The sequence below is a fragment of the Perognathus longimembris genome, chromosome 4 (genome assembly GCF_023159225.1).
Source record: "Perognathus longimembris pacificus isolate PPM17 chromosome 4, ASM2315922v1, whole genome shotgun sequence".
NCBI lineage: Eukaryota > Metazoa > Chordata > Mammalia > Rodentia > Heteromyidae > Perognathus > Perognathus longimembris.
Window position 1 is genome coordinate 33,487,743 of NC_063164.1, and position 26,623 is coordinate 33,514,365.

At 36.2% G+C, this 26,623-nt stretch overlaps 1 protein-coding gene across 1 annotated transcript in view; it reads left to right on the forward strand.

The window, feature by feature from the left end:
- The window catches only part of Dnah7 (dynein axonemal heavy chain 7), a 206,357-nt gene that overhangs the window by 137,585 nt on the left and 42,149 nt on the right, over positions 1–26,623 (forward strand). Inside the window, exons 47-51 of the mRNA XM_048344207.1 lie at positions 2,930–3,093; positions 10,523–10,677; positions 17,489–17,679; positions 21,832–21,965; positions 22,608–22,943. Of these exons, the coding sequence (XP_048200164.1) occupies positions 2,930–3,093; positions 10,523–10,677; positions 17,489–17,679; positions 21,832–21,965; positions 22,608–22,943 (980 nt within the window). The remainder of the gene's footprint in view (positions 1–2,929; positions 3,094–10,522; positions 10,678–17,488; positions 17,680–21,831; positions 21,966–22,607; positions 22,944–26,623) is intronic.

The window sequence follows — 26,623 nt, forward strand, 5'->3', positions numbered from 1 at the left end:
AACTTGCAGACCTCCTTCGCCCCTATAGCCTACAGGTCAACCCTACAGCTTGAAAACAAATAGAAGAAAACATGCCAGTAAAACTGTGTGCTAACAGAAATTATTACTGACCCTCCAGCTTACATAGCCACACCACCTGTTCCCGGTATCAACAGCCAGTTAAACGAATCAGCCAGATGATGTTTATTAAGTACTGGTTAGGGTAAGAAATTTAGTTCCCATGATCTTGATCTTTAAGTGTGAATGCATGCATTCCTATATGTTTACACTTGCAAATATGTCATCTGGCAAGGGGAGTTTGCAGACAGAATTAAGGTTGCCAAATCTTACATATCACTGCAAGATAAGCTTGAGATATTTGTTGTAAATAAAAGTAAGGAAGTGTCCAAAGAATAAAAAGGACAGGGGAAAACAAAATCAAATTTAACTTAGGATATAATTTCTTCATCACAATAAATAATAGTAATAGTAGAAATCGTTGAATAAAATATGAAAAGATGAATCTATACTGATAGAAGTTGATAAAATTTGAAACTATGAGTGCTTGACAAAAGCCAGAACAGTTTTCTAGTCACAAAGCATCTTTCCACAAATGGCTTCAATATGATTGCAAAGGGAAAACTAAAAAGAACAATGTAACAGGAGAAATGCTACAATATATCAGGACCATGGTCTTCACTGTTTTGAACCATGGTAAAAAGTCTGGATTCCTTTTATATACAGTTTACTAGATGTTTGCCCCACTGATTTTCCTTATGCTCTAGCACTACTGCTTTATAGTAAGCAACTTCCAGAAACTCCATATATCCAACACCCAATGACAGACATTCTTTGTGCCCATAAAATTCCTCAACACACCCAGCACCAGGAAGTACATGAAATCTAGCTAATGCCCCCGTTTGCCACAAAGAAGCTGCCTCTTACAGCTCCGGCTTGCAAGTTACCCAGTCTCTATCTAGTACAATACCATGTATGTTACCCTCTTTCTCTGTGGAATTGTAAATAAGAATTCTGCCTTTCATCTATCTAAGTATCTTTGTGTTGTATCCTAATCTCCAAAGACCCTACAATCATACGTAAATCAGATAGTAATGAAATGGCATTCTTACTAAGCATTATTACTAATATCAATAAGTAAATAATTCATGTAGTATCGTTGATGGGTTTCCACAAGAGCCTGGTTTCATTTTTGTGTAATGTTCCTCCCAGAGTCCCATGACTCCCATCTAGAGGGAACCTCATACAGACTCGAAAGTGGTGAAATTCTACGTATTAACTGACATATTAGGGTCAAAAAGTTATCAACTCTTCCAAAAGTTATATGACTTTTCCTCTGCAAACCTAAAAAGAATATTGGGGCAACCTACTCTGTGCAGACCTGGGGGAGATGGTTTACCCTCCATGCTGTCTCAGCCAGTGTCTTCCTCTCCTTCACACAGCGTCTTTATCAACCCAAGGGTTAGTACCAACCTCTTGAATGTCCACCTTCCCATTTTGCTTGCTGATGTCTTTCCTTTGTCCAGCTCTAACTTATTTTCTCTCCAGTCATGACTTTTGGTATCTTAACCCAAACTTGGACATTGACTTCTATCTTTCTGAGTATGACCTTGGCTTGACATTCTCCTGGCCTTTGGACATCTTAACTGACCCTGTGTCAGGTAGAATGCAGTAGGCTCCTAAGCATGTCCTGGTCCTTGTTGGAACCTAATAGCCTGGTGGGTGGTTCATCCTCCAGAGTACATGAGAATCTAAACTAAGTGTTTTCTATAATATACTTTCATAATACTGTTGAAGTTTTTCTGAATTTAAAGAAAATGCACAGAAGGCCGGGTGTAGTGATTCACAGCTGTAATTTCAGCTTCTTGGGATGCAGAAGTCATGTTCATCATGTTTTAAGGTCAGCCTGAGCAAAAATTTAGTGAGAACCCATCTCAATCCGTTATCTAAGTATGGTAGTACACACCTGTGATCCTAGCTATGTGGGAGGTATAAGTAAGAAGAACATAGTCCAGGGTAGCCAGGGAAAAAATGTGAGACAAAACCCTGCCTGAAAAATAACTAAAACAAAAAGGGATAGGTGGTATGGCTCAAGTGTTAGAGCATCTGCCTGTTAGAAATAACTCAAGATGGTGGGATGTCACGTAGGAATAAAGACACCAGCTTGAACTCAGAAAGGCAAAGTTTAATTCTCAGAAGGGCGCAATGCTATTGAACAAAAATCTGGCAAGTAAGCATACAGAGCAGGCATGCCACTTGCTTTCCATTCCCAACCCAGAAACCCTGCCCCTCTGCTTATATTGGCTGAGTTCAGTTTCACAATCTGCAAAAGGATGTGGCTTAACAAAATTTAAGGAGCTTCTAACAGGATGTGTTAAAGTGCCCAGGAAAAGGATATCATATGTAACTAACGTGTCAAGCCACTGGCCAAAGCAGAACCCTTTAGAAAAGTAGCTGTCCTCACATTAACAGAAAGGAAGCAAACTACTTTGATAGAAAAAAAAATGCTTTTTTTGCTTTTCGCATACCAACAAACACAAGACCCTGGGTTTAACTAGCATTACAACCCTCCCCCCTCCAAAAAAAAAAAAAGGAAAATACATAGGAAGACATAACAACTTCCACCTACTTTGTAAAAACAAAGTTTTAGAATAATACTTGGCGGTTTTTTTTTCAGATACAAAATTCTGGCTTCATTATGTGATTGATCTAGGATTTATCTCAACCCCAATTGTAGTTAACTTTCATTTAAGTGCATAGCTAACTGTAACTAATAATAGCAAAGTAATTTTTTATTCTGATTGACAAGTCATTTCTGAGGTGGAGTTTCAAGAATGGCTTGCTTCTCAGTAAGCAGTTAGTGGGATTTTACAAACTATTCCATGGGTGACCTCCAGCCTCATATTTACACCTTTCTGTGAATGTTTTAAAGAACCAAACCAAAGAATGGACAAGTTTGTGCAAAGGAAGAGACATCCCCTGCTCAGATGATTATTCTCTTATGGGTACCCTGGGAGAAGCTGTGACAATTCGAGCTTGGAATATTGCTGGATTACCTTCTGACTCATTTTCCATTGATAATGGAATCATCATAATGTAAGGAAAATGTTGTTTCTCACAAATGGGTCTTTATTAATGAGTCACTAGATATATTTGTCTGCAAACATTTGATCAATTTTAGGTTGTAAATGTCTGGGTATCAAAGCCAAATAGATTTAATTAGCCAATTAATGAATAATCACTTCCTTATTTTAATATCTAAATACTTAAATATTGGAGACTATTGCGAGAAAACAAATGTATGATTTTTTTTCATAATTTTTATTAGGAAATAAAGGGAAAACTCTGCCTTAAGTGAAGTTAAAATTTTTTCTTTCCCATAAAATATGGAGTTTTGTTATTATAGACTATTAAATGTTCAGTCATGAATTTTTGGTGGTGGTTGGTTAGGTTGTTCCAAAATCTGGCCCAGGCCCAGATATAAAACCAGTTTTAATTATACAGATATATTTTTGGCCTTGGGCTGACTGGTACTTCTAAGCTAGTGGTCACTCTTTCTGGAATCTTCAGGCTAGTAGATAAATCCCAGGGGGATGCTAGGACTGTGTTCATCCTCTTCTCCAGTTCGCACCTCCCAGAAATCAAGAGCTTCAGCCTGTCCCAGTGTGAGGACAATTATGAATTGTGTTACTGTCAAACTCGCATTACTTTGGGGCATCTGATAACTGGGTTAGTCTTCCTTGATTTTACTGTATTGGGAATAGAACAGTTGCTTCCTCTTCCAATATAGGAAAACAGTTCTGTTTTACAGGACTATTTACTATGGGAAATATAACTAATATGATGACTTAACTTAAAGTAAAAATGGTTGGGGTAGGGATTTGATTTAGTAAAGTAAAAATAACCAGTAAATATGATGACTGGTTACTCTTAATTTTTTATATCTTGCAGTTTGAATGCCATCCCATAAATTAAAACTTTGGTAAACATGTTTCTGTGTTTCATTATTACTTACCAATAAATTACAATGGTGTATGGATTTCTTTAGAATCTTTTTCCTGACTTGTTTGTTCTACAAAGATTTGAAGTATGTACAATTTGATTATAACATAAAAGGAGCTAAATCTGATGGAACCACATGAGGCAAGTTAAAGGAATAATTACTATTGGATCCTTGAGACAAGCTAATTCCTCTAGTTAGGCCCTGAAGTAAACTCAAAAGCTTTCTGGTAACTAAGGGGGGAAAAAAAGCTATCTCACACAGCCAAGGAAAGCTTAGGCAACATTTTTCAGGAAATGGCTTAAACTTAATTATTTTGTTGGTTTAGGGAAAAAAGGCTTTGGAAAGATTTTTGTTGGTCACTAATGTATTCAATTCTTCTATTCAATAATATAAATTAATCCAAAAAGCAATTCAAGAATATAAATAAATAATAAATATGTACATTAGCTTTCAACCAAAATAGCAGAGTTTCTAGGTGTCTTTTCACAAGTATAGAATGAGTTCACTGTTGAATTTACTTAATATAACTGGCATGCCAAATGTGTCTTGATAATTAATATGAGAATACATCTGAGATATTGACATATATATATAATTTCTGAGATTTTTAGCATCTTAAATTTTCACTTTTGTTCATCTGGACCAATCAACTCAAGAATGAAGTATGGCCCAGTTTTTACTGTTTCTATTAATGTTGCTGCCGTAATTTTCTGCTTAGAAAAGAGCTTTGACTCTTCTCAAATATAGCTGTGTGAATCCTACAGAGTGACAATTGTGTTTTTTAAAAAAAATGTTATTCCACTTAGCAAGGCATTTGAAATTTTTGTATCCATCTGAGGTCAAATTGCATCTTATTTTACTGGAAATAAATATACCTTTTAATTTTGAATCTACTCACATTTCAATAATAGCAATACTGTTGCTTTTTTAAAAAATTCCAGACCCTTCATTAATTATTACTCAAGACAGCACTATCATGTTTCAAGAATGAAGTAGAAAATGAGTCATAACTCTTGCATATTTGCTGTTCATTTGAAAAATGTGGAAATATTAGTAAACAAAAAACAAAACAACTTACGAAGCCAACTTTACTAAGAAGTTCCATCTTGCTTCCTTTGCCAGTTTATATCAGTAATCTTCTGCTGAGAGGCTTCAGTATATAGGTTTAGGGGATCATTTAAAAGTAGCAGATAAGCATCTTATTTACTTGCATAGTGCCTCTTTCCATTCCCCTAGAGATCCTGGCTTGATAATGATAATAGCTAATGTTGAGCACTTATGTGGACTAATCCTTTACAAAGTGCCCCTTTCCTCATATTATGTTAGCTTAATATGGCACTGATTATTTAGGAAAACTAAAAGTCTATAACATCTGGATAGATTATAATATAATTAACTTTTGGGGCCACGGGCATATTAAAGTTCCTTGGTTTATCTGAATTTCAAAGGTTAGTGATCACATTAAATATAATTAGATCCTATCTGAACATTTCTCCAGTAAAGGATGAGGTATTTAACTGCTTGGTAAATTCAGACCATAAGTGATACAACTGCTTTTTATTTAAAAAAAAAAAAAGCCAAGCTTCCATTTCTGTAGGAGAGAGACATACTAGATTTATTTTTGGAGCTATAATAACCTCGAGGGATTCCCCCTTTTCCTTGTCTGTGTTTATGCATTTGTATCTGTATAAAGAATACAACTAAATTTCTAAATGCCCCACTTCTAGATATATAAATCCATTGCTCTTCCCTGCATACTGCTGTGAATATGTCTGTCTTATCACTGTTAGAAGTCCATACTTTGCAAGTAGCCCAAAGAGCACCTAATAACATTCCTCTCCAGACAATAATGAAAGAACAATCTCTCTCACAACCTAGACCAGGAAGTGTTATACAAATTCACTTTTCACTTTGGAACTACAAGTTTTAAACTACAAGTTTTCGATCCAAGAATATTTGATATAGGGGGCTGGGAATATGGCCTAGTGGCAAGAGTGCTTGCCTCGTATACATGAGGCCCTGGGTTCGATTCCTCAGCACAACATATACAGAAAATGGCCAGAAGTGGCGCTGTGGCTCAAGTGGCAGAGTGCTAGCCTTGAGCAAAAAGAAGCCAGGGACAGTGCTCAGGCCCTGAGTTCACGGCCTAGGACTGGTCAAAAAAAAAAAAGAATATTTGATATAGGGAGTGAAAGATTGTAAGAAATAACATTTTCCTATAAAAATTATTGATGGTAGAGATGAATTAAACAAGAGAATTCTGTGCATTTGGAATTTGGATTTGTTTGCATCCAAAAAGTGAAGTTATTAGAACCACCATTTGGTGAAGATAGCCTTCCACAACAATTACTGGTACATTTTATTCTGAAACCTAGTTGTATCTTTTCTATCTACCCTGGAGAGAATTTCTTCTGAAATTCTATTCATCTAATATTTTTGGAAGCCCTAATTTTTAAAAAGAGACACAGACTAAAGTCACATGTCCTGTCTTTGAATCAAAAAAAGATTTCACATTGAAAGTGTTTACTGATAGAAGTTTGATACATTTGTTTATTGAAAACAACAATGTCCATGTAAAACTCACACATACAAACTTAACACACATAGACACACATAGCAAGGAGGAGGCAGAAGGATTTCCAGTTATTCCAGAGCTTCTTGCTCCTGTGTAACACTGACTTCCCACCCAATGGTCAGCCTCCTGCTCCCTCTGTCCCTGCCTGTGTGGTAACAGACACCTGCTCTCAACTTCCGTGTGTTCAACATTTTAAGGTTCCACTGATGATATTATTCAGCACTTTTCTCCTGGATTATTTCACTTATCACCACTTCATCCAAGAGTCATAAATGGCAGGAGTTTAACCTTTTGTAGAACCAGATGTTTTTCTACTGTGTATATTGCAGCATATTTTCTTTATCCATTGAAGGAAATACAGATGTCTCTTCTACATACTGACTTCACAGGTACACATAGCACATGTTTTACTGGCTTCACACATGGGTTTTAAGCCATGGTAAATGTTTTCTTTGCTGTGTATAAGCTCTTTTAGTGTTACCCCTTTAAATGATTTTGGCTTTTTAATTTCTGTGCTTTTGAGGTTTGTTGGTTTTTTTTTTTTTTTTTTTTTTTTTTTTTTTTTGGCCAGTCCTGGGCCTTGGACTCAGGGGCCTGAGCACTGTCCCTGGCTTCTTCCCGCTCAAGGCTAGCACTCTGCCACTTGAGCCACAGCGCCACTTCTGGCCGTTTTCTGTATATGTGGTGCTGGGGAATCGAACCTAGGGCCTCGTGTATCCGAGGCAGGCACTCTTGCCACTAGGCTATATCCCCAGCCCTGTTGGGTTTTTTTTTTCAAAAAAAATCCTCACTTATCCCAGTGTCAGGAAATATTCCCCTACATTTTCTTCTAATAGTTTTGAGCTGTTTTGAGTTAATCGTTTTAACTGCAAAATATCCAATTTTATTAGCCAACTTTATTGAAAGACTAATTCATTCAATCCATGAATATGGGAAAGCTTTCCATTTCCTTAATCAGTATTTTATAATTTCCATTTCTTTGGTTAAATTTATTCCTAAGTATGTTTTATAAATAATGTAAACAGATAGGATTGCTTTCTTTTTTTTTGGCTAGTCCTGGGCCTTGGACTCAGGGCCTGAGCACTGTCCTTGGCTTCCTTTTGCTCAAGGCTAGCACTCTGCCACTTGGGCCACAGCGCCACTTCTGGCCGTTTTCTGTATATGTGGTGCTGGGGAATTGAACCCAGGGCCTCATGTATACGAGGCAAGCTCTCTTGCCACTAGGCCATATCCCCAGTCCCCTAGGATTGCTTTCTTGAATTTTTTCAGATAATTTGCTACTGGCAATTCTTTACTCCTTCCCTCCATCCCTCCCTCCCTCCCATGCTCCTCCCTCCCTTCCTTCCTTTCCCTTTCTTCCTTTTCCTTCCTCCCTCCCCTCTCTGCTCCCTCTCCCCTCCCTCCCTCCCTCCCTCCCTCCCTCCCTCCCTCCCTTCCTTCTTTCTTTTCTTTTCTTTCTCTTTTGGTTATAGGTTTTGAACTCGGGACCTGGGCACTTTTCCTTGAGCTTTTATTGCTCAAGACTAGTGCTATACCTCATTGAGCCACACTGCCATTCTGGTTTTTTGATGGTTCATTGGAGATAAGAATCTCACGGACTCTTTCCCAGGCTGGCTTTGAACTGAGATCCTTAGATCTCAGCCTCCTGTGTAGCTAGGATTACAGGCAAGAGTCACCAGCTTCTGGAAAATATTTTTAATGTGCTATTTAATTCTATAATGGCATTTTGTTGAGGATTTTTGCATCTATGTCCATCAAGGATATTTTTTCCTATAATTTTGTTTTCATGTAGTGTTCTTCACTGTATGGAGGTAATGCTAGCCTTATATATAGATTCATTCCACTTCTGTTTTGTTTTGTTTTGCCAGTTTGGGGGCTTGAACACAGGAACTGGTTGCTGTCCCTCAACTTCATTCACTCGAGGCTAGTGCTCTACCCTAGAGCCACAGCACCATTTCTGGCTTTTTCTAAGTGGTTTAATGGAGTTAAGAGTCTCAACAGATTTTCATGCCTGAGCTGGCTTCAAACTGCAATACTCAGATTTCATTTTCCTGAGTATCTAGGAATTCAGGCATGGGCCAACAGCACCTGGCCCACTTCTATTTTTAAAGAGAATTAGTATAAATGGACTTGATATTAATTTCTTTTTTTTTTTTTTTTTTTTTTTTTTTTTTTTTTTGGCCAGTCCTGGGCCTTGGACTCAGGGCCTGAGCACTGTCCCTGGCTTCTTCCTGCTCAAGGCTAGCACTCTGCCACTTGAGCCACAGCACCGCTTCTGGCCGTTTTCTGTATATGTGGTGCTGGGGAATCGAACCTAGGGCCTCGTGTATTTGAGGCAGGCACTCTTGCCACTAGGCTATATCCCCAGCCCCGATATTAATTTCTTAAGTGTTTTGTAGGATTAAATCATGAAATCTTCTGATCCTGCATTTTTATTTAGTAGGTTTTTATTACTGATTCAATTTCATCACTAGTCAGTGGTCTGTTTGAGTTTCTTATTATTCAGTCTTGCTAAGGTACATTTGTCTAGAAGTTGTCTACTCATAGATTATTATATTTGTTGGCATGTAGTTGTCCTTAATACTCTTTGATGATCTTTTGTGTTTCTGTGGTATCCATTGAAATGTTTTCCTTTTATCTGACTTTATTTGAATTGTCTTTGTCCTTTTTTTTCATTTGGCTAAGGACTTACTTTTTTATCTTTTTTAAAGAACCATCTTTTTGTTTTACTGATTTTTTGGTATATTTTCTTCTACATTTCATTCATTTCTGTTTTGTTTTTTAGTCATTTATTTCCTTCTAATTATTTTAAGTTATAGATTGTTTAGCTGGAATGTTTCCACTTGCTTTTGTAGTGGTGGCACTAGGGTTTGAACTCAGAATCTCATACAGGCTCTGTATCATGAAGCTACATTGCTAGTCGTGTTCTATTTAGAGCACCGGAATTTTCTTTTTCTTTTTAAAATGTTTTTATATTTAATAGTTGTACACAAGAGTTACCACTGAACAGGAAGTTTATATGATTAGTGTTACCCTATTCAGCATTCTCATCTATCCCTCCAATCCAGTCCTCCCCTCATTTTTTCTTAATTGTGTAGCATAAACATTGAATTTTGACTGCATTCTTCCTCCCCCACATCTCTTCATTTGTATACTCGTCTCTCCTTGGTTTCTATAAACTATCCTTCTTAGTATTGCTTTGGCTGTGTTCCACAGGTTTTGATATATCTCCAGTTCTCTTTCTATTAGAAATTTTTCAGTTTTCTTCTTGAATTCTTTTACTTTTATTTCTTTTTATTTTTTGCTGACCCTGGAGCCCAAATTCTTAGCTTGGATGCTGTCCATGAGCTCCATTTTGTAGCCCTCTACCACCTGAGCCACAGCACCACTTCTGGCTTTTTCTGTAATTAATTGGAGATAAGAGTCTCACAGACTTTCCTGCCTGGGCTGGCTTCAAACCATAATCCTCACATCTCAGCTTCCTGTGTAGCTAGAATTACTGGCATCCAGCTTCTTGGTTTCTTATGGTGTAATTCACAAAAGCAGAAACTATTTTCACACATGTAATTTAGCACTTAGAGATTGCAATTTTTCAAAAAGAAAAAAAAGAGCAAAGAAACTTGTTTTATTTTTTGTATTTGTTTTGGTTTGGTTATTTGGTGCTAGTGTTAGGTTTACACTTAGGGCTGGGTGCTGTTACTTAGCTTTGTAGCATGCTGCCCCTTAAGCCACAGTTTCACTTCTGGATTTGTGTCATGATTTTTGTAACTGTCAGTTAAGTAGCATATTCTAATCTTAATGTGTCTGTCTTAAAAACATTATTTCTTGTCAGGTTAAAAGTAAAATGTTACCACAATGGATAAACTTTAAGAAAATGATGTCAAATGACTAAAAAGCATAGTGGTAAATCATGATTTGACCAGAATCATCTCTCATCTCCTTTTCAGGAATGCAAGAAGGTGGCCTCTAATGATAGATCCTCAAGGTCAGGCTAATAAGTGGATCAAGAACATGGAGAAAACCAATAGTCTTCAGCTAATTAAATTTAGTGACCCTGACTATGTCAGGACTCTGGAAAACTGCATTCAGTTTGGTACTCCTGGTATGTAGCTTAGATGTTCGTTGTTGTAATGGCTGGGGATGACACAGTCTGCCAAAAAGCTATGTCAAATTAAAGGGAAAAAACCCCACAAACTTATTTGTGTCAGGTATAGTCCTTATCAATAGCAATCATAGGAGAACTTTAGTAGGCAGAAGCCTTGTAGAAGATACTAAGGTTTACTTTTTCACGAGACTCATTTGCTATGTTTCCACCCAATTAACTTTTAATTTTTGTCTGTTTTCATTATAACTTTACTCAGTAATTAACAGGCCACTTGGTATGGCAGTAGTACTTTAACACAACATTTGTCCAGTTTTCTGTTTGTTTTCCTTGTCTTTTTATGCCACAAAAGTGGCCAGGAGAAGAACAGATTGTACATGTCTGGTTATGATCTGCTATTTACAATGGAGAGATTAGAGAGAGGATACAGGATTTCCAATTGAGCTCTTATGTCAAAACATAAACCAGAAATCTGTGATTTGAGTTAATTGAGGTCATTAATCCTGCTTTGAAATTCATCTGAATTATCCAAATTTGAACAAATAAATATAAACTCTTATGAAACTATGACATATTTACTCTCTGGACAACTTCATGAAGACTCACTTGCTACTAGTCCTACTATGATATGGTAGAATCAAAATGAACACGTTAGTAACCTAAAAAGCCATCCTAGGCTTCCATGTTAATAATGGGCTTTCAAATATTAATTCTAATTTTAGGTTCTGTCATTTAAGTGTAAAATAAGAAAAGTCTATTTCTACTATAGAATATTTTATTTATGTAATGGATGCAGATGCATACCAAAACACAGGTAATTCATGTACTGTTATCTATATACATATCTATTGCAAGCATTTGTCATTTCTTTGTGATGAAAATATTTAAAACTTTTCTTCTAGTTTATTTAAATATGTAATACATTATTTTTATAGTTACTGTACTGTGAAATAGATCTTATATTGTCTATACAGGTGATAAAGAAGTTAAACAAAAAGTATACCTTCGCTCTCAAATATTTTTCTTGTTTAACATTTCAATCATTTTATGTGCCACTGTAATAAAAGTAGAAAGTGAGCATCTATCACAATCCCTTACTGGAGCAACTGTTACAAATACAGACCCTTGCTCTTGATTCAGATAGTATCTGCCTCTGACATTGTTTTTAATTCAGCTATTCAATTTCTTTATTTGTATTTAAAACCAGAAAGCCTGAGAGCAAAATGAATTACTGTATATTGGATATGTAGAACAGTGCCGATAAATGCTCAATGTGTGTTTTGTTTGTTGTTACATTTTTGTTGGTTTGTTTGCTTTTTTATGCATGCTAAGCACATGCTCTGCCTCTAGACTATAGACTCAACCTCATTTTGTCTGTTGCTTTAAGAAAGTTACAGATAATGCACTATGAGAATTCAAGAGAGTTAGGGAAATCTTTTTTTGAAAGAATTGGTATGATAAATACTTTAAGTAATTAAAATTACTTTATTTAAAATAAATATTTCTTAATATAATAAAATGTAATCAAATGATAATTGAGCATTTATCATCTGCTTGACATTGTTAAGATTTCTCTGATTTCTGCTATATACCTAGACGTTTAAAAATCTATAATGATAGAGGAGAAAGGGACATAGACAGCTTATCTGTCTGTTTTTCAAGTTTGGGTGACAGCAATGGGAGATAAAACTAATTTAGCAAGTCATAACCAATATTGTATTAATAAAATATGATAAGAAAGAATATATTGGATTAAAAAGCAAAGAGTGAGAATAAGCTTTATTTTATAAAGCTCTAATGTGTATTATATCTATTTATTTTTTTTTTTTTGGCCAGTCCTGGGCCTTGGACTCAGGGCCTGAGCACTGTCCCTGGCTTCTTCCCGCTCAAGGCTAGCACTCTGCCACTTGAGCCACAGCGCCGCTTCTGGCCGTTTTCTGTATATGTGGTGCTGGGGAATCGAACCTAGGGCCTCGTGTATCCGAGGCAGGCACTCTTGCCACTAGGCTATATCCCCAGCCCATCTAATGTGTATTTTATCTAGATTGAAGATTTGGGATGTATTTCTTACTTTGAGTTAGGTCCATAAACACTTGAAATCCAATAGTTATCTAAACCACTTCATTTTATTAGCATGGTAAGCAGGGTATTAGAGAATGTTAATTAAATGGCTTCACCAAGACTGCATCCAATTAAGCAAAGTGAAAAAAGTCATTCCTAGGTCTTCTGCCTCTGGTCCACACAGCTAGACTTTCAGTTGATTTTAACTCATTTGAGAAGAGGGATTGCTTTTAAAATGTATAATGATTAATTTACCATTTCCTCTCAGAAGTGGAAAGTTTAATCGTAGAGTAAAAACAGGTGAAAGATGTATAACTATTTTTGTATTTAACTATCAAAAATGAATTCATTGCTGTGACAGTTCTGAAACATACGATAGGTTGATGACTTTCCTACTTAAGAAATTATCTTTAGATATTGTCCGGTTCTGAATGTCTTTGATCCTCCCTCACAGGAGCCTGGTCCCTGGATGGAGAAGGTAGAGGGTTGCTGCCTTCACCTATTTTAATGTATTTCAACCAAAGGCAGTTCTCCATTTTCTCTTCTCCCTTTTCTTTTCTTTTTTTTTTTTTTTTTTTTTGCCAGTCCTGGGGCTTGGGACTCAGGGCCTGAGCACTGTCCCTGGCTTTTTTTTTTTTTTAATGACACTCTGAAAGTTTAAAAAGTATTCTGCTGCCAAAAAAGACAGCCAATGTTCCAGAAGATGTAGGTACATTGTATTCACTGTTCCAGTAGTTAAAAGTATGTGTGGGATATTAATTATATAAATACTGCTGAGAAGGAAATCCATGTGAACACATCTTTTAATGACTTTCTATTGAATCTCTGGAAAAAAGACTCTATCCACAGCAAAAAAATGTCCTGTTTGAACCTAGTTTGTTTTACCTTTTTCTCTTAATTTACATTTTCTTGTTTTATTTACATTTCTTTTGCCCTTGCATATAACAAATCAAGGACACAAAACTATTACATTTTATGTTTCTTTAATTTGGTATTCATTCAATTGTAAACATTTATTTTGCTACTCCTATATCCCAAGCACTAAACTACAGCATAAAAAAGACACAGTGGTAGTCTTTGCTTTCATTGAACCTATTGGTTTAAGGGGGATAAGACAGAAACTGCAGATGAAGGGAGAATTTGAAGGACTGGGAGGAGGAGTACTTAAAACAACATTGTTTCACATCTCAGCTTCTGTCTGTTGTCTTCTGTCAACCTGGTGAATTTCTTTAAATTTTATTTAAAACTATTAAACTTATTTAAATCTTTCCTCTGCAAAGCTATTTTTCTTAGGCATTTGGTTACATTGACAAAAGGCTCAACTAGCATATGCATATATTTCCTAACCTCACGGTGGTTGTAGTTTGCCATCTGTCTATAGTTGGGGTTGGTTAGATGACTATATTCCAACAAGATGAAGGTGGAAGCACCATTTGTGGCTCCCAGGAAATATCTAGAGAAGACATTTTTCCCTTCTTCCTGATGGGTGGAGTATGGCAATTGACCAAAGAGACAAAGCCACATGTGGAGAATAGTGCAGAATACTGTGAGGGGATGAAGACTTAGATCTCTCGCAGTTCAGACACACTGCCCCTTTTTCCCTGGAATAAGTGTCTGAGGCTCCCATTTACATGAAATACAAATTCCTTTTTATTTACATAATTATTTTAATTTGAGGATTTATGATAGCTACCAATAAACCTAACCATTAAGAACATATCACCCAGTGAAACAAAAATGAGCTAATATGTAAACATTAACCTGTAATTCCAGAAGAAAATTATTTACTTAGCCCATAACAGCTAAAACACCCTAGCTGAAGCAGCAATTTTACCTACCAAGCTACAAAAGTAACTAATACAATATTTAATGCCGATAGTGTCACATAGTAGTTAGGAAAGAAGCATATAAAGCAGTACTGCCTCAGCAAGTAGGTCCTTGCTTGGTCTACTAGCTGATATAACTGAAAAATTTACTTTAATTGTCTGTGCCTGGCTCATCTGCAAAACTGGGGTGAAAACAGCCCACGGTGCTTCAAGCAGTAAGGATTGTGAGAAAATCCAGTCAATATGTTATTTAGCATCTGTAAATAGTGTGATGTTGAGTAAAAATAGACTTAAAAACAAGTGACAGTCTCATGCTTGTAATGGTAGCTACTCAGGGGACTGAAATCTGACGATCACAGTTCAAACCCAGCCTAGGTTGTGAGACTGTTTTCTTCATCCACCACCAAAAAGCCAGAAGTAGAGCTGTGGCTCAAGTGCTAGAGCCCTAACCTTGAGCACAAAAAGCTCAGGGACAGTGCCCAGGGCCTGAGTCCAAGAACAGACAGACACACACGCACACGTATACACACACCATACCACATCACACACCACATATATACACACCACATACATAAAAGACAGCTAATTGAAACTCCAAAATCTCTGCAGATTGTCAGAAAGTAGTTTATTCCCAATAGTTAACTTTTAATTCCACCTCTAGAAATCCAACCTATAAGCAGACTGAAATAAACGCAAAGATCTATTATTCAAAATGTTCATTGTAGGATTATTAATACTAGTGGAAAACTGGAGCAACCTAAATAATAGAAGATTAACATTTTTAATATATTATGATGCACTCATTATTTAGCCATGAAAAATAGTCATTTTGTGGTAGTACAAAATGGAAATAAGTTTAAATATCAGCCAATATGTCCCTCTGGCCATGATCCCAGAAGCGGAGGAAATTGGTAGGACAATTTTAGAAATCCAGTTAGCCAGGACTAAGCTGTGGGAAGCGAAGGGTATGTCTGCATTTCAGCGACAACAGAGATCCAAATCCTTGTCGTGTCAGTTCCCCAAATCCCTCTTCCTCTCCAGAATGACTGTGTACCCATCCTTTAGGGGATATCTGCAAGGTGCCTGCTCTAGTCTTGGCTGTGATTGCACCACAAGCACTAAAAATCTTGGCAAATGCATTTAGATTTTTAAACATTGTCATCAATCTTTTATCCAGGGTTTCTTTTCTAGAATGTGATTCAAAGAAAATATTCTGAAGGGCAAAGTTTATAGTAATGCTTACTACTTAGAATGAGAAAAAAAATCCTTTTTTTTGTTTGTTTGTCACAGACCTTGAACTTACGGCCTGGGAACTGTTCCTGAGCACTTTTGCTCAAGGCTAGCACTCTACCACTTTGAGCTGCAGCACCACTTCTGTGGTCAATTGGAAATAAGAGTCTCACAGACTTTTCAGCCTGGACTGGATCTTCAGATCTCCGCCTCCTAAGTAGCTAGGGTTACAGGCATGAGCTTATAGTACCTGGCTAAAAATCCTAAATTTCTAGTAGTATATTGTTTTTAAAAAAGAAAAAATATTAATGTGTTTATTAGAACTTGAATAAGCAAAAACTGTTACAATAATTTCCAAATTTGGGGGAAATATTTATGCTAAACTATCAAATAAAATAATCAGGATGCAAAAATTAGTATATTGTTTAGTTGTCTACATGTGGGAAAAGATAGCCTAAAGAAAAAACAACCTTAAAGGGGTCAAGTAGAGATGAGTAGAAGGATGGATGGGGAAATGAATAGAATGCAGGCAAGAATGCATTGTATATGTCACAGAACTGAGAGAAATAAGGGAAGAAGTAGGTGGAAGGTTGGGGAGAAGATGTTGAAGAGATGACACAGGTCAAGAAGCATTATATACATAAATTGTTAAGTAGCAAAAAAAATCCAATACATAACCTAAAAATAACAAAATTGAGGCCAGGGGTGAGTAAGAATGTTAAAAGAGGTGATATCAATCAAGATAAACTGTTTCCATATACATCTCTGTTGAATGGAAACTCCTTTGTACAACTACTTAAAGAAAATGAAAAAATATAAGATATTTTTTAAAAATTAAAAAAAAAACTGGAAGGTCCAGGAGTTAGCCACTCAGGAGGTTGAGACATGGAGGATCATAATTTTAAGACAGCCAGTCAGAAAAGTCTGAGAGTCAACATCTCCCAAAGTAACCATCAAGAAACGCAACTGGAGGTATGGGTGAAATGGTAGAGCACCAGCCATAAACAAATCAAAAAAGTGTGGAGCTTTGCCTTCAAACACCCATGCTAGCAAAAGTTTAAAAATCCAAAATATTAAAGAGAAGATGCAATTGACTCCACAATTATTATTATCCACAATTATAGTTGCATACTATATTGCATATGCAATATAGTTGCATAGTTACTCCTTTTCTGTCAACCTGTATATCGTATCAATCAATTATATAAAACATTTACTGTGAAGAGATGAAGATTAAGAAAATGTGATTAGAGGTAGTTCTCTAATTTCTTCTTTATAGTTGCCTACATTTACTATCTGTTTGACAATAGGCATGAATTATTTTTATAATTACAAATACATGACCTTTTAAGTCACCACAACTGGAAACCTTTTCTCCCCGGTGTCACAGATGGTTAGCTTAAACAGCCATCATGCTTGGACACACAGTGTCTCACAAGCCAAATGGGGCATATCAGCCAGGGCAAGTTGGCTTGGTTGACTAAGGGGCCAACAGGCAGACCTGCCATGTGATCCTGTCCCACAGAGATACAATATTTTTTATGGCATGATTTCTCTGTTCTTACTTAGAAGACAAAAATAATTTAGAAGGTTATTAGAAACAAAAGCATTTTAAAAGCTGGAAACAATCAGGGTTGAATGTTTATAGACAGTATTTGAAATAACATGGAATCTTCTGTTAATTTTTATTCCAGTACTGCTAGAAAATGTTGCTGAAGAACTAGATCCTATTTTGGAACCTCTTCTACTGAAGCAGACTTTTAAGCATAGTGGAAGTTTGTGTATCCGACTCGGGGACTCCACAATTGAATACTCTCCTGACTTCCGCTTCTATATCACTACGAAGCTGCGAAACCCTCATTATCTTCCTGAAACCTCAGTGAAGGCTAGTACCTTAAGTGAATGTTCTTTATCAAAATTGACAGTTAGCAAATGTATTTTCCTCAGAAGCTGTAAGAGGAGAAAGTCTTTCTCAGAAATTTGAATTTTCTCCTTCTTTGCCGATTCTTGAAATTGCTATAATAATTTCCAGCTGTTGCTTTTGTGCACATGTGAGCAATAAAGGAGCCTTCAGTATTCAGTGAGAAAAGGCCATTAGAATCTAATTTCTACAATTGATATTATTCTTAGATTTTTCCTTGTTAGAAGTACATGACATATTTACATTCCTTGTAGTCCATGATAATATGCCAATTAATATAAGAAGAGAACTCCATTCTTCTTTGGACTAAGGCTGAGGCTGATTTTATATAATTATTTAAAATCACCATTTGGATCACCATCCTTTGAAGATACTAAAAATTCCTCTAATGAGTAAAATTAGTGTTGTTCAGTGACTGAGTTGACTGGAGAGCTTGGCCTGCACCGAGGCTCCTGACGGTCTAGGGGGTACGCCATATTCTTTTGTATTTCTAATTCTTAGTCTCGACTGTCAGTCAATACATGTTTGTCAGGGGAACTAATGAATGACTCAGTGATGGAAGGACTTCACCTATAGAAGCACACAGGAGAGGACATGAAGAAAAAAATTGATTCCGATTTTGTAAGGCCTGTGTAGAGTCTCTAGCTCTGCCAGTGGTGGGAAATGCTGTCTTTTATTGGAGATATTTAAATTAATGCAGACTTCCTTCTGCAGAGAAGCAGGAAAAGGACTGTGATGGCATAATTTGTCCTCTCCATTATGATTAAACACGATGCCTGCTTGGTAAACATAGCAGTATCCACACACAGCAACTACCATGTGTGAACACAAGAACTCAGGAGCAGCTGTGTGGCCTGGGAGCTCAGATCTGAGGAAGAATGGGGGAAGATGGGCTGACCCTTGAGCTTAACTTTGAAAACAAAACGTTACAATATAGAAATTCTTAGCCATTGTTTTAATTACTTAAAATACAATTTGCTATCTAATCATCCGAAATTATCAGTTACTTTTTACCTGTTCAGAAAGAGACTACCTTCTGTAGTTGGGAGCCTGGGTGTGAACTGCTGCTCTGTTACTCACCAGTATTTTTCCTCGGGGCTTGTCATTTTACCTCTCCTGCCTCAAATCCCTTGTGCATAAATGGCAATGATGAAAGCCTCTGGCTCAGAGAGACTAAACAAGCTAACTCAGGCAAAATGCTCAGTTGCTCTATGAGTGTTAACTATGAGCATTATTATTTAACTTTCAAATATATATGAAAAAGAATGAAGCAAGACAGAAATCATAAAACCCCAGAGCTGTGTTATGAAAAAATAAATAAATAATATGGGAAACATTTTTACATCCCAGTAAAAAATGTTCAGATACTGAACATAACATAAACAATGCTTTGTTTCCTAATAACTGGTTATAGTAGCAGTCGTAAACGCCATGGGGAGGAAACTGATATATGATTCAGTACTGAAATCCTTAAGATCCCCAGAGTGTCTTACTGTTCCATTATTTTTAATTGCTGGGATTGATTAAACCGGGATTAGAAAACATAGTGAAACAGCTCTATGCTTTCATTTACAATTAAAATACTTCCTCTTGATCCCACTTTGTAGGGTCTGTTATGTACCTTTTGTTTCCAAAAGCACCCAAGGGCTAGGTATCGTGCTGCTATAATCCTTTTGAGTCTAAATGAAAATAAAACTATGACACTATTTTTGTATGACTTTAAATGTTTAGGAATAAGTGTCCAGATCTGCAAAGTCTTGATTTCAAAGATCTAGCTTTATGGAATAGAAATTCTTTCTTGTGTTTGAATGTAGTCAAGTGAAAATTATAAAAATAATTATAAAAACAAACAAACAACACTAGTGCTCTGCTAATAAGCCTTCTCACAAGCTACATGTGTTGTGTTTGGTAAATTGTGGTAGGAAAATATCTTTAAAACTTTTGGACAAAATGGTTGCTATGTACAGAGTTCAGTGCTGTTACCTGAGTTGAGAAGGTTATTTCCTAATTAGAAATCTGCTTTCATGGGGAAGCTAATGAAATCTGGGGCAAACACTGAGTTGGTTTGTGGTAGTTTCTGAGATTTTTGTAGTATCATAGAGGGTAAGAAAGCGTGTCTAATGTGAATAATAAAGCAGAGTTGGATTCTCATATGACATGACAGAGACCATGTCCCTGCGCTTATCTACAACAAAAGAAGACTACTCCTTGGGGCCCACTGCACCCTTTCCAGTGGTAGAGCAGTGCATTTTCTGACTTATGTGCCCACCTTCCTCAGCTGATTAGCCTGTCCTGTTTTCTGTGCCAGGAGTCATCCTTCTCAGCCCTAGCTGTGCAATCAGAACACCACCCAAAGAATCAGACCAATTAATCGATTAATCAAGACACTATTTGTGTCTAAATTCTTTAGAAGACTCCAACAATCAGCCAAGGCTGAGACATTCTGCCCTCATCTTTCCCTTGAAATGAAGTCCGTTCCAGGAGAGAAGGGTACCCTAGGAAGAAGCTGTCTTGGACTTCCAGAACTGGGTTTGAAGCCCTTCCTCTTTGAGCAGTTTGTTTACCATTGTCAGTGCCCACCTTGTCCCATTGATGTTGTTAATATTTCCAGATAAAATAAAGATTCCAAGGACAAGGACCATACAACTATATTACTCTTCCTCCTAACATAGGTCTTGATTCACTGTAACTATACTTTTTAATGAAATGCCTTGAAGAATGCCTAAAATTTTAGGAATCAGGAACAGCAGAAAGCAACTCCATGTACAGTGTCTGTGGGCAATCTGATTGTTCATGCAGTGCATTTTAGGGAGCATTGCTTTGTGCCAGATAATAGAGCTACAGGTTCAAATAAGAGATGATCTCTGTGCAAATGTGACTTTCACTGTAGTCTAGGGGAGAGACGTGCAACTCATGCCTGCATTGATGAAATGTGTTGCTCTAGGTGTTAGGATCCTAGTGAACCCTCTGTCTGTCAAGAAAAAGTAGCACTAGATTTCCAACTTGGCAGATGGACAGTTGACCTGATGGATTACAGGAGGAAGGGTATGCAAGTAGGGAATACATTGAGGCACATGGAGGCATTTCACAGCTGGTATGCACACAATTCTATACAGTTCCCAGTGTAGCTATAATGAAGGAAAAACAGGAGCCTGAAGACATTGGTGTAGACCTTCCCTTAGGACATGTGGGCAGATATACTGTCAAATACATGAAAAATAATAAAGTCAGGATTTCAAAGAAAGTCAGGCTCAAGAAAGTACTTATTGGATTATGGATTGGTCAGAGCCAAAAAAATTGCTATGGTTTATTGCTGTGTGTATTGATGGATACACAGAGGCATGAAAGGAGTAGATTGTAGAGGGCTGATAGTGAAATGGGTTGGAAATAGAAAGCACATATAAATAGCATTTTCAATTAAGTATAGTTGTGCGGCAAATAGATCATTTCATAGCAGAAAGGGGTTGTGGGAATAATAGTAAGACTTGTTTGTTTTTAAAAAGAGAGACCACAATATGTAAGGATGAGAAAGAACCTGGAGGAATTTTAAAGATAGGACAACAGAGAGATCTGCCTGAAAGAGCTATTAGGTACCCATATGAATCAGTGCATGCAGACAACCTCTTGATTGATACTATAAAATGTAAATATCTTAGTGTACAACAGTGGCTCATTACCATATTGTAAAAAGTTCACGTGTAACCTACAGTGATTTTTTTTGTTCCTCTTTTCTCACTTTGTAATATTTCTTTTAGTTTTGACATCACTTAGATACTTAATATGTAAATCAGCTAGTAGGGCCAATACGAAGGGTTGCTTCCAGCCTGATTCTAGTGGATTTGGGTGTTAAAAAAGAGTTATCAGAAGTCAGAACTATCTGAAAAGAAAAATGAGTTGATTACCAGCAGACCCTTTGGGTATTGAACCTCTGATTAGGAACAACTTTTGTGAATTTTTAATGCAGCAGTCATGCTTGCCTGTATCTGCCAGAAGCCTACTGTCATGTATATTATAACAATAAGCACAGTGATTTTTTGGCTAGAACTTGAGGCATATAAGCAGAAGCTTTTTCTTTGAAAACAATACATTTTCAAATATATTCTTTCTTGCTTCTAGGTAACATTGTTGAACTTCATGATAACTCCAGAGGGAATGCAAGACCAGCTCTTAGGAATAGTGGTGGCACGAGAAAGGCCAGACCTTGAAGAAGAAAAGCAAGCCTTGATACTACAAGGAGCAGAAAACAAAAGGTTTTCAGCGTTGTAAATCATTTTCTTTTGAGATCACTTAAAATGAGCTATGGCTCATTTTTTTTAAGATCTAGAAAGTTTTAAATGTAAAGAATGATAGCCTTCTACATTCATTTAGAGTGATATTACTGAGTATATTTTTACATGTAAGTTTTAACACTAGGGCTAGAAGGCCTGCCACAAGTGGGGAAAAAATAAGGAATTTCAACTCTGTCACTGTTTTAACAGAAAGGTTACAGTGTTTGTTATGTAACCAGAGATGCCTGTTTTCACTGAAGTACAGCTGGATTGAATGTACCCTATCCAATAATTTCCATACTACAGGTAGAAAGGGGGAAAGTCTGTACACTGTATAAAATGTTAGAAAGTAAACAGAATGGAACTTTCTGTTCTCTCTGAGCTGCAGCACGCAATGGCTGTGTTTCTAGACGAGCCACAGAAGGGGATCATTAGAACAGGGACTGAGCAGTCTTTGTGACATTTCGTAAGATAAATTAATTATGTGACATTGCTATTATAGACATTTGTCCCAGAGCAATGCATTTGTTTAGTTTACGAGTTCTTTTCTCCTTTTAAGAGAACATATATGTGAAGTGATTTTTCAATGTTTCTTTCTTCTGAGAAAACTGTGTTCTATTCCAGGCAGTTAAAAGAAATAGAAGACAAGATTTTAGAAGTTCTTTCATCTTCAGAAGGCAATATATTAGAAGATGAAACTGCTCTTAAGATATTATCTTCCTCTAAGGCCTTGGCTAATGAGATTTCTCAAAAGCAGGAAGTGGCGGAAGAAACAGAGAAAAAGATCGATACCACCCGCATGGGCTACCGGCCCATTGCCATCCATTCCTCCATCCTGTTTTTTTCTATTGCTGATTTAGCCAACATTGAGCCTATGTATCAGTATTCACTAGTCTGGTTTATTAACCTATTTATCCTATCCATTGAAAATTCAGAGAAATCAGAGGTGTTACAAAATAGGTAGGTAAAAGAAATAATAACCAGTACTATATAAGTTATGAGAATTAATCATTTGTAGCTTTCGTTTTTGTTTCAGAATGTGAACATGGCCACGGCTTACCTTTTTTATCTTTGATCATTGTAAATAAATTTGTAACTAAATGGTGAGTAAATCTGACAGAAATTGTAGAGGCAATCAAATTTAGTCTGTTAAAAATTGTATATAGAGGTAAAGGATTATAATATATCTCTAGAAAAAGGAAAAACCCTTATTTATCATTGCAAAATATATTGATTGTTGGAGATGTAGAAAGAGCAGTTGATAACCTCAGAAAATATTTCTCCTACTGTTTGAGCTTGCCTTTCAAAAGCCGCAGTTATACATTTTGATACAAACATGTATAAAATTGGCCAGATACTAGGATGATAAAACTCATATCTTACTGTGATTACTTTTTGTTATTAAGCTTCTTTTATTTATATTATTATTTACATAAAATGTAAATAACTATTATACTAAGTAAAGGAATTAAAAGCTTAACAATAACTGTAGGAGAGAATAAGATTGATATCTTATTGAGTCTTTCTTTATTAGACTAATAAATATATACAGCTAGCACTTTGTGTGTGGCAAAAAGAAAGAGAAAAAATTGAAATATCTATGAGAAACAGAAGAGGAGAAAAGAGAGTTGCTTCCTGGGAAGGAATGCAAGATGATAGAGTATATATTTCATTTGTACATAACGATACTGAAAGGGTTTATGCTATTTCTCTATTCCCAATTCCTGAAAATCTCCAGTTAGCAAAATATGAAAAATTTCCATGATCTTTCTTTATATTTCCTAGCTGCTTGCATTCTATTTTACTTAACTAAACATGCATATCTAGTTTTCACTCAAGCTCCCTAGATTTTTTTTTCAAATTCCATCACTTATTACAGTGCTAATCACATAACTACTTATATCAATATTCAGGTTTTCACTGTGGTTCTTAATTTCAAACTTTCTTAAACAATAAGTGCTTGAACATTACCCTCTAATTCGTTTAAAGCCCAAGTATCTTCTGAAGTCTCGAGAAAAACATTTATTTAATGTGCCACTTTAGGGCATACTTTTACATAAAATTTAAAACTTAAGACAATTCTATGCTTCAGATCTAACTCTTAGTCCTTTATATTACTATATCTAATTAGAAGCCTTCTAAAATATGTCATCTGTTGATTTATAACATCATTAAAGATTTAAAGAAAATCAAAGACATTTACCCAGATGTTCATTTGAATGAAATGTAGAAAATAATTATGGCTTTTTCCGACCTGGGCCAGTTCACCCCTCCTTAGGCAACCTGGTCTTCCCTGGCTCCCGGGAGGTCACCATATTGATGCCGAATTTAGTGCGGGCCCTCAATCAGCATAGTGCACTGCAGCCCAGAACTCCTGGACTCAAGCGATCCTCTGGGCTCATCCTTCCGAGTAGCTGGGATTACAGATGCGTGCCACCGCGTCCAATTATGGCTTTTTCTTTGGAATTAATTTAGAAACAATGAAAATCTTATGTATGACAATAATAAATGTAAAATATAATTCTAGAACTAAAGATAACTAGAGAAAATATAATTTAAAGCATTTACTGGAGTTATTATCATGCTTCCAGAAATGTGAAGGAATTAATGAATTTTCAGAAATGAGTCCACCTGTATAACTAGCCTGCAGCTCAAGACACAGCACATTATCCACGGCCCAGAAAGCACTGCGCAGGAAGTCACTGACTCTAACACCATAGATCCTGCTCTAACACCATAGATAGGGGCTGACTGCTTCAGAATCTTGTAAAATAGAATTGCCGTTTGAATTTTCTGTGTCTGACATTGTGTATGCCACACTGTGCTTGTGTAATTCATGGATATTGTTTGGTATCTTTCAGTGTTTGTTTGTTTTCATTTTGACAGTACTCCATTGTGTGACTATTGGTGAGGAAGTATAATTAAAATCTGAATCCTCTTCAAACACAGAAATCCTCTTCAGAAAGGTAGTAGAGAAAGAAAGCAGTTTCATTCCTACATAAGCATTGAACCCGAACTTGATGTGAATCCTAGCCATCTGTAGCGATTGCAGACAGAAAGAGGTTCTCACTTCCTTATGGTAGCCAAGTATGAAGTCACAGTTCACCCTAACTCTTCCTGTTAGTTGAAATATCTATGTTAGCAAAGAAGCTTTATCTGGAGGAAATACACACTTTCTATACAGACATGACAAAAGATTCTTTTCTGCCCTTGAACTGAAGTGAGATATTCCTGATGATTCAGAGCTGGGTTTCCATGCCTGTGAGAAAGACATTCCTGGGACGTACATCAAAGGCCTGATGAGCTTTTGATAGCTTTTGGGAATGTTTCAAAAAGAACATATTTAGAAGTTTGGGTGCTCTACCATAAAAACTCTTAAGAAAAAGGAAAAAAGGAAAAGATTTCTGATTTTCAGCAGTAGATCGAAGCTTTTATTTGTTTTTATTTGAATTAACACTTTGTCCTAAAGCATTTATCCATTCTACTGTTGAGGATATTTCAGCTTAGTGTTGTTACAAATTTTTGCTTCCTCAAGCATTCCTGTGATGAGTTTTCATCCAGATGAGTATACATTCCTACATAGAGAACAGTAGGAATCGAGCTGGCAAATAATATTCCTAACCAGCTACAATGATGAGAAACTTTTACCCAGTTCTATTCAATTATTTTCAATAAAAGTAAGTTTCCAAGTAAACATTTTCTCACCAAGAATTAAAGAGCTGTCATAGTGAGCTGTCATAGGGATGACATGTTTATCTGCTGTATTGGTTATTGTTTGGCATTGTGACCAAAACACTTTAGAGAGACAGCTTAAGGGATTCAGTACATGATTACTTGGCCTCACGCACTTGAGCAGGACAACATGGTGGTAGAGGCATGCTATCATAAATTCATCTCTCATAGGACAGGAAACAGAGAGAGCAAAAGGAAGAGGCCAAGGACCCACTTCTAATGACTTACTTCCTCCAGCTAGGCTTCACCTTCCAAAGCTTCTCAAGCCATCACCACCACGGGGTCAATGACATGTTATATCTCAAGCATAGTATCAGCTTATCCTTGATAAACATAAGATAACCTCTGGACTTTAGTGAAGTATTGGGCTCAACTATACCAAAAGCATAAAGAACACATCTATTAAATATTAATCTACCAAATTGTTTCAGAATCTTAATGTTGGTCTAAAATTACATCTCATTTACTCTTATTCAAATATATAAATATTTTATTCTTCTTTGACTTTTGATAATTACTGATCACATTTATGTAAGACAGTATGTTATTACTACTTTGATCAATATTGTAAGATTGTCATAAGGATTTGATTGATCTTATTTATAAAATGCATTGCACTGGAGTTTATAGAGATAAATAAGGAAACGACTGTAGAAGAAAAATTGTTTAATTAGGATAGTTTTGTTGAAGAAACAAACTGAAATCTACCTCTATATATGTACGTATATACATATAAATGACCTACATGCTTTTATTTTTCCTTCCACTTTTATCAAGACCATTTTCTTTGTCTCTATTAGTCTTTTAAAACAGAATTTGTAGTGCTACATACCATTTTATGAATGTAAGATAAATTTATTATGATAATATTTGTAGGTAGTATCTAAATTTTGACTTATAAATAATAT